The sequence below is a fragment of the Orbicella faveolata genome, unplaced genomic scaffold (genome assembly GCF_042242905.1).
Source record: "Orbicella faveolata isolate gen_17 unplaced genomic scaffold, um_ofav_v1 contig_12, whole genome shotgun sequence".
Lineage (NCBI taxonomy): Eukaryota > Metazoa > Cnidaria > Anthozoa > Scleractinia > Merulinidae > Orbicella > Orbicella faveolata.
Genome location: NW_028301539.1, coordinates 29,082,517 through 29,092,704, shown reverse-complemented (window position 1 = coordinate 29,092,704; position 10,188 = coordinate 29,082,517). Strand labels below are relative to the sequence as shown.

At 40.2% G+C, this 10,188-nt stretch overlaps 3 protein-coding genes across 3 annotated transcripts; 2 read left to right on the top strand and 1 right to left on the bottom strand.

The window, feature by feature from the left end:
- The first annotated feature begins 348 nt into the window (after positions 1 to 348).
- On the top strand, positions 349 to 3,400 carry LOC110053476 (uncharacterized). The gene is made up of 3 exons (XM_020759712.2): positions 349 to 688; positions 1,520 to 2,122; positions 2,729 to 3,400. The coding sequence occupies exons 1-3, from the start codon at positions 460 to 462 to the stop codon at positions 3,355 to 3,357; spliced, it is 1,461 nt and encodes a 486-aa protein (XP_020615371.2). The 5' UTR covers positions 349 to 459; the 3' UTR covers positions 3,358 to 3,400.
- Positions 3,401 to 4,478: 1,078 nt separating this feature from the next.
- Positions 4,479 to 7,090, top strand: LOC110053495 (interleukin-1 receptor-associated kinase 1-binding protein 1-like). The gene is made up of 3 exons (XM_020759737.2): positions 4,479 to 4,819; positions 5,491 to 5,762; positions 6,652 to 7,090. Exons 1-3 carry the CDS (start codon positions 4,607 to 4,609, stop codon positions 6,917 to 6,919), a joined length of 753 nt encoding a protein of 250 aa, XP_020615396.2. The 5' UTR covers positions 4,479 to 4,606; the 3' UTR covers positions 6,920 to 7,090.
- Positions 7,014 to 10,185, bottom strand: LOC110053516 (protein jagunal homolog 1-like). Its single transcript, XM_020759757.2, has 2 exons — positions 9,885 to 10,185; positions 7,014 to 8,360 (listed from the first exon to the last, which is right to left on the bottom strand). Exons 1-2 carry the CDS (start codon positions 10,064 to 10,066, stop codon positions 8,009 to 8,011), a joined length of 534 nt encoding a protein of 177 aa, XP_020615416.2. The 5' UTR covers positions 10,067 to 10,185; the 3' UTR covers positions 7,014 to 8,008.
- Between the last annotated feature and the right edge of the window lie 3 nt (positions 10,186 to 10,188).

Genomic DNA, 10,188 nt, shown 5'->3' with positions numbered 1-10,188 from the left:
CTTTGGGTGATCTGGATCAGGATGAGTGATCCGAGATCACTCAGATCATGGTGCATCCGTGGCCAGAGTTGATTCATCGGTTCCTTTGATGCACCATGATCCGAGTGATCTTGGATCACTGATCTTGATCCAGATCACCCCAAAGGAACCCACCCTAAGTTCATTTGGGGAGCCATTGTACGCATATGGTTGGTTGCAGCTTTTCCTCAGGCGCGCGACTCTGAGAGTCTTGAGCACAGTGAAGTCCCTGTGTGTTTTACTGGTTGCATAGTTCAAGGAAGCGCGAAATACTAATTAACCAGCGTGTTTTACCACCTGTCCTGAAGCAGGTACTTTATTTAGAATTTGCTTGTTATAAGTCCTCAAGCGTAATTCCCACACGAGACATTTGTGGACCCTGTAGTTAATGTGACTATGAACAATTGTTCCCTGTAAGTCATAAGGGGTTTGAGAAACCAAATGACAACCTTCATTGAACTGAAAAGTCGAATTCGACACTCGTTTCCCAGAATGATACAACTTTACAGTTTGTTTTCTTTTATCGTTACGCTGTATATTCATGGTGTAGAAGGTGCAAACGATTTCGAGGTACCAAAGCCGACAAAAACGCAAGCAAAATGGCTGGACTACGAAGTTGGAGCAATAGTTCACTTCAACATGCAAACATTTGATCGCTATATGAAACCAGGTGAGTCGCAACTTGTCCGTTTAACAAAAGACGTTGTCGTGACCAAAACAGAATGCCTTTTAGGTTTCCAACTATAACTTGTCAGTCAAGAATACGTTAAACAGTGACGAACGCTAGAGGCGAAATCTACCGGTCTGCAAGTTCACGGCATTTGACCCTTTCGTCACGAGGCACTATTTTGGACATTATATAGGTTTGACGTTAGCGATGGTACCAAATTTTAGGTATAGTTTGGTCTTTTTATTTTGATACACGGCACTGCAATTTTGTTTTCGTATGCCTCACTGCATTGTAAACTGTAAAACTTTTCAGTGGTTTCCCTGAGTGAAATGTGAAACATCGCAAACTATATAGCGAGTGTTCCCCTTCAAGTCATACGCGGTCATGCAGGTTGTATATTTACAGTCTACCCACGTTCTCATAAGCGTGCGAACTAAGCGTGCTGACCACTTAAAATTTTTGGATTGATAGATAATTTGATTGATTGCAATGTGAAAAGAGCGCTGGATAAGTAAAGAAAAAGCTCATAGATTGAACCATGCAGGCGATCATAGACCGCTTGCCGTCTGTTTAGTTTGCTCTCGAAAATCGGAAAGGGCAGGAGCGAGGCTTTTAGGAAGGGGAGAGTTTGGGACGAGACAGGGGTGCTTGAGACAAGTTTTGTTTTTTCTCGGCAGTCGGTCCCCCAGTCGTCTACCCCTCTAGCTTTGGAGAGATTTAGGGTGTTTGGAAAGTGCGTGTCACTGTTATTCTTGCGGTCAGTCTTTAAGTCCTTGTTATTACCCCTGTACTAGGTACGACTCAATCTTTCATCTTTCGCTATTGTTGTAGGTCGTGTAGTGCCTGTGGACACCTTCAATCCACAACAACTCTCAACTGATCAGTGGGTCGAGGCAGCGAAAAGTTTTGGTGCCAAATACATTATTTTTAGCATTGACCACTTCAGCGGGTTTCTCATGTGGCCAAGTGAGACAAATTACAACTACTCTGTCAAGTATACAAAGTGGAGAGAAGGCAAGGGAAATATCCTATCCGATTTTATGATGTCCAGCAAAAAACATGGTCTTGATTACGGATTCTTTTACAGCGTGCACAACAACTGGTATATGGGCGTGGATAATTATACAACTGGGAACGTCTTAACTCAAGAACGCTATAAAAAGGTAGTGGAAGAACAAATGCGGGAATTATTCAATGCAAAATCTCCGTATAAAGACCCTTTCTACATCTGGTTTGATGCTGGGATTGTTCCAGGGGTGAGCCCCAATGTCGGACCAATCATTCGCGAGTTGGCAGGTAACTCACTGTGTGACGAATGTCCGACTTTTGCTGGAAATCAAGGCTTGCGGTGGGTTGGTAACGAAAATGCTATGGCACCTTTACCTCACTGGTATGCCGTGCCCAATGGAAAGTGTTCCATGAAGACCAATGATGGTAAGCACAAATCTTACGTTGTGAATAATAATTAGTTGAGCGGAACTTTTCGACATTGCTTACACACTCCTCTAAGAACTGACTAAAGCAAGGAAAGCCCATTATTACTTTGAGATGTCATTAAAAAGAAGCTCTATGATTCCCCTCCTCTCCCTCGGTGCACACTCCTTTGTGAAAGGGGTGAGGTCACGCTTTTTGGGTTGAAAATTGCCAATTTTAGTTTCACTTTCTCAACAAATTATCTTCCGGGCTTGAACGCGAAGAAACTTAATTAAAACATCAATTGTTATTCTAAGTATGTTGACGGCCGAGTTAAGCCTGATTTTGTTGTTATCGATCGCGTTAACCAGCAACTCCTCATTAGTTTATGGTTAAACGCATTATATCTCTTATCGGTCCGTTCGTTTTAAAGTGTTATCGTTAAGGGGGTCACTTGGCCAAGCCCAGATATTTGTTCCTTTTATTTAATTTTCCGACGAGCATCCAGGTCCTACTGACATGAGGCTCCCACCCTCCCCCTTTATCCTGGATCTATGGATGGCAGTCAGAGAACATTTGATCAAAAACGCGCTCACTTAAAAGAATTTTTCCTTTTTTGTTTTGCAGGAAAAGTGATTCAAGGGAATCCCTGGGGCCAGCTGTTTTGCCCTGCTAATTGTGATACAGTGATTCGCCAACACTATTGGTTTTGGCAACCTAATACGGAGTGCTCGGTGAAAAGTACCCAAAGACTTGTACGTGAATATCTGACTAGCGTGGGACATGGCTGTACCATGCTTTTGAACCTCAATCCCGACACCCGCGGGTTGGTACCCGAGATAGATCTCTCGGTATACCAGGAGCTGGGCAAAGCGATAGCGCTGTTATATCAATGCCCCGTAAGCAAATGCTGTAGCCCTGAAATGCAAGTAGGAGAGGAAAAAATATGGAAATTCAGGGAATTGAAAAGCCTCAATGGTTCCGTTATACTCATGGAAGACATCGAGAAATCTGGACAAATAGTTATGGAATACGAATTGAAGTTGGAAACCGAAGACGGTTGGATAAAAACTCCTGAGCCTGGAAGCACTATAGGACACAAGAGAATTCATCCTTTTCCAATAGCGTTAGCGAACAAAAAAGTGACTGCGATCAGTTTAAATATTACAAGGCTCGTAACCAAGCAAAAATCTATAACTCTAAGGGAAGTTTCCGTTTACGACTGGAACGAAGCAGCCAGACAAAATTTGATCTGATTTATGTGAGTTAAAAAAAAAAAAAAAAAAAAAGCAAACAAATGTTCAAATGTTTTTGTTTATAGAGGTCAGTGCGCTTAGCTACATCTAGCAAATTCACAGGCCAGATCAGTTGGCTATTTACAAGCATGATCGAGAAGTTAATTGAACTAGGGTCTACCGAAAAACAACTTCTGCTTAGTGGTCAGAGCGGGACTTGAACCCGCGACCTACGGATTCAAGTCCGGCGCCCTAGCTAACCAGCGTAGAAAAAGCGTAAAAAGGAAAAAGGAAAAGTGATTCAAGGAGACCCCTGGGGTATTTGGTTTAAAATATTTCTTGAAGTCGTTTGATAAAAATCTAAATGTGATTTTGTTCGCCCACATTACAAGAAAGAGTTGGTTATATTTGTTCCTCTGAAATGTTTGAACAAGGAAGAGTCAGTTTGAGTATTCATATTCACTGTACATCAGTTACAATAGAGTAACTGTGGTTATTCAACGGAAAGTCGAATAATTCGGCAAGATAATATGAAAGGTCAGTTGTTATGAACCTTGAACAAGGGTTTTGGTAGGGGTTGATATGTTTCAATCAGCAATAGAAACACATAATTACAATAAACCTTATTTACTAAGCCTATGTCACGGCATTTTCACAGACCGCGGGTCTAATTTTGGGCTCCTTTTCCCGCGAAATAGGTTAGCTTCGGTTTACATGAGCGCGGATCGGTAAACAAAAACATGGCGGCCTCAGGTGGACATGTCGACTTAATCAGCACGGTGTCTGAGAAATCCAGAGAAATCAGAGAAATCCAGTGCGACAGACGAATTCCAAATCTTCTCTCTTGACTGATTGAATGTGGGAATCCTAACTCACTTGCGTCACGTGCACACGCGAGCGAGAGCCTACGGGGATTCCTATCCTCTGGGACAATTCAGCCAGTGTGATTGAATGTTTCAGCAGTACGTAAAGCTACAAGCTTCAACTGTTAACTTTTAAATGTTGATAATCATTTAACTGCATTTCTCAAAATGACTGGCCGAGGAGAGGAGAAATGATCACCCCGGGTGCCGAACATAAACAGCTTACCGACAGCTCACACGTCTCTCGAGTCTTCGCGCGTACCTGCTCGGAAGTACTGGGTTCTAAGGCGTCAGTGTAGTCAAGTTTTGTTGTCAAGCTAGTGTCTTCATTTAAGTCAAAATCTGTCAATGGTTGAGCTTTCTTGAAAGGCTCACGGCATTTTGTTTATCTCTTGATCTATAACGAAATGAGTCGGTTTGAATCTAAAAAGCATAGTCCAGCGCAAGTGTTCGCTCAGTTTACTTCTTCGGCTGAAAATGAACGTGCCAATGAGGGAATAACCGAAAGTAAACACGAAGGAGCATTTGAAAAGAGACGAGAGATTCAGATAACGGAAACTGGAGAGGTCAGTCTTCCTCCAGATAAAGCGAAGGTTTCGATTGTGTGTTCCAACACTAAGGTAAGCGATCGCTTTTTCCTTGCTTTCTTTTACACATTTGAGTTTTAACAACAAAGAATGGCAGCTACAGTGTAATGGCGATAGAAAAGTGTAGAGGGTGGCACTCTGACCTGAATCACTGGACACGCTGAGAGTTCTAATTAATAAGCTTACGGTTTCAAGTTTTAAGTTCTAAGCTTGTTTGAGACATAAAATTTGGCCAAAGAATTAGCTCCCAGTGATGGAAATGGTAACACGATTCAGTTGAAAAGATTCTTCAGTCTGCATTTTACCCCCCTGCAGTCCGATTGGTTAGTTTTGTTTCTGATTGGTTGAGAGTGAACTGACACTGAAATGACGTCGGAAATTAATTAAAATATATTCAGATTACTATTGATACTCAGTTGAAAAGTCAGGCTTTGCTATTAACTCGAAATAGTGAGACAGGTGGTAACTGATAACTTTCTGGGTGCATCCCTTTGGGATTACCTGAACCAGGATCCAAGAAATGATCCAAGATTACCTGTACCAAAATGATTTATGGATACTTACCCAGGGTGGAATCATTGGTTCCTTTGATGCACCATGATCCGAGCGATCTTAGATCCTTCATCCTGGTCTAGATCATCCCAAAGGAATGCACCGTTCAAAATTGTTATAGATTCAACATTACAGTTTTCTTTTTTTGACAGGAATCTGTTGAAGAAGTTAAAACCAGTGTAAATCGCCGAGTGGACTATGTGCTTCAAACACTGAAATCTCACCATATCAAAGACTTTGAAATCCATAAAACTTTGAACAGAACTGAGAAACTATATCAATTGGAAATTGAAGTCGTTGTAGAGTTTAGTGATTTTTCTAAGTGTGAACAAGTGTGCAACCTCCTTGTAGAAAAACTTGACGAGACAGTCAGAGTATCCCGTCCTGTGCTATATCACACAGCAAGCAAGCTTGATTCATTAAGGTGACAGTTACTTACAGTCTCTGCCATGTAACATGACCCAGAAGATGTGTAACCCAAATAATATTGTATAATTTATATGTCAAACAAACCTTCCTGAAGGCCATTGAAAGTTGTGAACTGAAGGCGGAAAATGATAAGGGAACCCAGCTACATGTAATCTCGTGATGTTAGAGTTGAATCACAAGAAAAAATTTTGGTAAAACCTTAAGATAGAAACCAACTTCTAGCTTGAGGTTACAATTCATTATCTTAGAAATTCTTAGACAGAAAAATGCCCCCTCCCTGCCTCAGATTTGAAAATGGCCATCCCTTTAAAGCCCTGGCTAAACAATTGCAACACTTTGATGTGACGTGTTGTGACATGTTGGGTATTGCTGGATCAAGTTTGAAGATGGTCAAATTTGAGCTAACGAGACCCGACATGTTGCAAGTATCGCAGCAGTGTGGCCAAACACAACAACATGTTGTGATCATTTGGCTGTGGCTTAATAGTTAGTCAAGGCTGTCAATAAGGGCTTTAACCAGTAACACCTGTTACGGCTGAGTATGTTTCATGGACCCTTGATGTTATGGGTGAACTGGCTTGTAGTTGATAACATTTACCCATAAAGTAACAAGTTTGCTACAGGTGTGAAGATCAAGGCTATAGGTGAATTAAAACTTAATGACAGCCCTGGTTAGTAATACTTGTTGGTTGTTCTTATGGACTGTTTGAAAACACTGTTTGAAATTTTGTGCAAATACTCATTAAGTGTCTTCATTCATTTCCCATGTACTTTCTTTATTAATTGCTGTGTACACAAAGCTTTATGGAAGAAAAATGGTATCATTCACAGGACCAAATTTGTCTCAAATATATATTAATTGTTTCATTCCTTGTTCTTTTCAGACGGCAAGCCTGTGTTTGTGCAGTCAGAAATGCAAAGAACAAAGCACTAGAAGTTGTTCAAATGTTTAATCAATGCCTTGGTCCACCTGTTCTAATACGGGAAGAACATTATGAAGAGTTTGTTGGAAATCACACTGAACATGGTGATAAGGCAGAAGCAGAACTAACTTTTCAGCAGAAGGTTGCTATAACAACAGTGACACTCATTGTTAAGATCTTTGTTATATTTGAGATTAGAGAAAAGGCAAAAGCACGCAAAAGAAAGTAAAAGACATTAGCTAATGTTAGAGAAATATAGTTTTGAAGAGGTTGAGATATTTTGACATTCTTTTTAACTCTGTAGACTTCTTGAAGGAAACTCCTTTTTAAACCACATCACACAGTATTTATTTCAATAAACTGCTGCAATAAATTAATAAAACCATGTTTAACCTGCCCATATTTCACTTCAAGCATCAAGTTCCAAAAGTACCTGGGAACCCTTAGAGAGTAACGATCCTCCAAATGTAGCAAGATTAATCAGACTATTGTGAAAGTATGAGTACGCAATACTGATACTAAGCACATTACTAACCTCTTACTAACTGAGCGCGAAGGCCAAACTGGGGAATAGTGTCTTGACCCAAGGTGGTTTTTGTATGGAAATTGAGCACTCACTTTGTACAAAAACAACCAATATTCTCCAGTATGGCTCAAGCAAGCTAGGTTAGTAAATATAGTTAAATTATATGGCACTCCTCCATACTTTCAAAAACCAAAAAAAAATTGTGCGTACAACTTATTACAATTTAGAACTATAGAAACAGTCCATATAGCAAAATCCTGGCCAAGAAAAAAACACAATCAGAACACTAGGGTTTATTACGAGACTACCTTTCTAAAAAATAAATCATACTTCTGTTTTGTCCTGATAAAGCTATAAACACAACTAGTTATGTAAACTTGTGCTGGGTATACACCTCCTTGCTGCCTGAAACTACTAGTAATGACCAAAATTGAATGTACAGACCCTTTGAAAGTAGAGACTGGAAAAGGCTGGTAAATCTGGGAGTAAGAGGGATGTTACCTTGAGAACTTTGCACCACAATTTTTAAAGATTTTGTGAGCAGCTTACTAATATCAGTAAGTTCAATTTCCACCAGTGATAGCTGTTTAAATGGCTTTGATCACAACTAAGACTGTTCCATTAAGTGAAGACTGACTTTGCATGTGGCAAGAATGACTCCAGGTGACATTGGACAACAATTTACAAGTTTCATTTTTTTTTCTGAACACTTGTTGTGAAAAAAGGGTTTCTTTATGCTCTCTTTTTGTTTTGGTTTATTTTAGCTGCTATGCAGTTTTCCAAGATGTTTTGCTATGAAGTCTTTTTCTCTCCCTTGGAACTCCAAGCACCAATTAGCTTGTTTGCATAGTACACGCTGATTCCATGAAACTGGATCACAAAAGCAGAGGCTGCCATTTTCATTGGTGCATTTTGCCACTGTTGAGTTGCAGGGGCTCTTCCATGACTGATGTTGAAATAGAGGTTTTGCAGCATGACACAGGCACCAAATACTAAAGGACCAACTCCAATGAAAAGAGTTCCAAAGGCATACACATACAGTTGCTTGATATTGTTCTTTGGGAGACTTACGAGTCCTACAATTGTAGGAACAGTGCTTATCAACCAGACCATCTCCCATGGCTCTGGACGTGCCTTTACAAGGCTGTGGATCAAAAGAAATAATACTTGGTCACTAACTTATTCATATGTATACATGTCTAAGTGATGTACCTTTCTGGAACACCAAATTTGAAGTGCAATTTAGACATTTCTTAGACTCTCAAACTGAAACATTTCTAAGCCAGCAAAAATAATGATAAATGCTATCTTTGAGGTGTCCATGTGTATAGTTTAATAACTATTAATAATTATAATCAAAAGGCATGGTGTCTCCTTTAAAGGTGAAAGTAATGATTTTTGTATCTCTTAATCATGGGGAGACAACAATCATTGTTTTCCCTTTTAAAGGAGGTGCCATGTCCTTTGATTAGCTACAAACCATTCAAAGTAAACACCTGTAACCATACATGGAGTAAAATAAATATTATGGGATTTATTTTATTACTTCTTCCCTTCATGTGATGTACCCCACATACTGTATATTGCCATGGTCAGAAGAGAATTATCCAGTTTCCATAAAGTACCAGATAACTAATGGTATTGTTTCTCTTCTGGGCCAAGTTGTGAAGCCATTGTCAGTGACAGTAGTTTCTTGCCCAAGGCCAATTGCTGAGGGGGGGACTCCTATATGAAAAGGTCGGGGATGCTCATTGAAAAAATTGAATTGAGGAGCAATATTACAGAATACCCGGCCACTTCATTTACATGTGTCAGTGTGCTTTCAAGAACGAGGTATATAACAATAGTTGCTATTCTTATTCAATGAGATGCTAATAAGTGGCTGGGTATTCTGTAGTTTAGCCTGAATTGAACCCCTAAAGGAGACCAATCTGGGGGTCACTCGAGCTTCATTTGACCCCTAAGAGATACCACTTAAAATGTAATAGCTCGATAACCAGCTGCTGTCTAAGAAAGGAGCCCTCGCTAGTGGACCAGACTAGAGAGACTGGTGGAAATCAAACCTAAAAACAGAATTAAGAACATTACATTTTATATTATTTCTTTGAGCGTTTCTTTTGTCATCAACACCCTGACTGAGACCAGAATCCTTGATCCATCCCCTAAGTGAGGCAATGAGCATCCCCGACTTTTTCATATAAATTATGTTTCCCCCCGGGACAGTAAATGGGTTGTTATGGCAACCTGGTAGAATGCTTGGAGGGAGGGAAGGGTGACTGGTAATGAACAGCACCTCTAGATAAAGATTAACTCTCTGCTTGAGTTTGTCTTGAACAATAGATGAATGTGTTGTTCTATCAATTCCTACTCCTATTTGAACTATGAACATCATTAGGGTTGGTATGGACATATCCTGAAACTACATATTTGCACCATATTAACAGATGCATGCCTGATCAAAACGGTGACTAACACATGTCCTTTCAATAACAATCGCAAAAGTATATTCGCAGGTTAGGGAAAGATTATTAACTGGAGTCTCTTTGAAACCACGTGGTGCAATAAGCTTTCTTTGACACAGATAGACTAACCATTTATGTACAACACCTGTACTATGACAACTACTGTTATAATGACTGGTTCTGTGGTATTTTTATCTCAAGCTCACCCACTATAAGCAGCAGTAATCCAAGCTCCAACAGCCACGATCAGAACTAAATGGAAGCACAGACAAGCCTTGAGTTTGCCCTTCCACTGTACGCTTTCCTTGTAGTGGGAAGCTACACGCTGCCTATGGGCAAAATCAGAGCCATCCGTGCCAACAGCTCGGGGTCCATCTCTAGAGGCCATAACTATTATAAACTGTACCCAAGAAAATACTAAAATGCTTAGCAAAACACACCGGAAACTGCCTCAAAATTACCAGGTGCTAGCCATTTTCGTCCCAGTCCCTCTGAGATCGATAACGCTCT